This window comes from Penaeus monodon, chromosome 15 (genome assembly GCF_015228065.2).
Source record: "Penaeus monodon isolate SGIC_2016 chromosome 15, NSTDA_Pmon_1, whole genome shotgun sequence".
Taxonomy (NCBI): Eukaryota; Metazoa; Arthropoda; class Malacostraca; order Decapoda; family Penaeidae; genus Penaeus; species Penaeus monodon.
This window is the reverse complement of record NC_051400.1, coordinates 40,544,740-40,545,185: the sequence shown is the minus strand read 5'-3', so window position 1 is coordinate 40,545,185 and position 446 is coordinate 40,544,740. Positions and strand designations below refer to the sequence as shown.

General features: G+C 34.3%; 1 protein-coding gene across 1 annotated transcript in view; it reads left to right on the top strand.

Moving 5' to 3' along the window:
• Positions 1-282, top strand: part of LOC119582044 (organic cation transporter protein-like) — a gene marked incomplete in the record, with an annotated part of 19,531 nt that extends 19,249 nt beyond the window's left edge. Inside the window, 1 exon segment of the mRNA XM_037930287.1 lies at positions 52-282. Within this exon segment, the coding sequence (XP_037786215.1) occupies positions 52-142 (91 nt within the window).
• Positions 283-446: the final 164 nt, after the last annotated feature.

Here is a 446-nt window from a genome sequence, read left to right as displayed (position 1 = left end):
CACCTGTCGAGATCAAACGTGATTAATTCTATTTTTTTTTTTTTTTGCCCTCAGCTGCTGCAAATGGATGCGAAGGCCAAGTGAGAAAGAAGAACAGCAGGCAGAAAAATTATATTCAGAGAAGCAAGAGGCAAAAATATGATAGGAAATGAACATTCATATTTCATTATCAAGAGAGAGTAATAGCCTGTACGAATTTGAATTATGTGTTAACAGATGCATTTTGTAACCTGTCTATATGCATAATGATGTATCTACACGCAAATACACACCCATACTCATTTTGATTGTGTATATTCATGTGTGTGTATAGATAATGAGTTACTGGGAAATCACTGAGAAACTGATATGCAGATATAGATCTATGTATTTTTATATGCACGTGCTTTTATGAGTTTAACGTCGGCCCCGTATAAAGATGGGGAAAAACAAGAATAAAAGAAGAA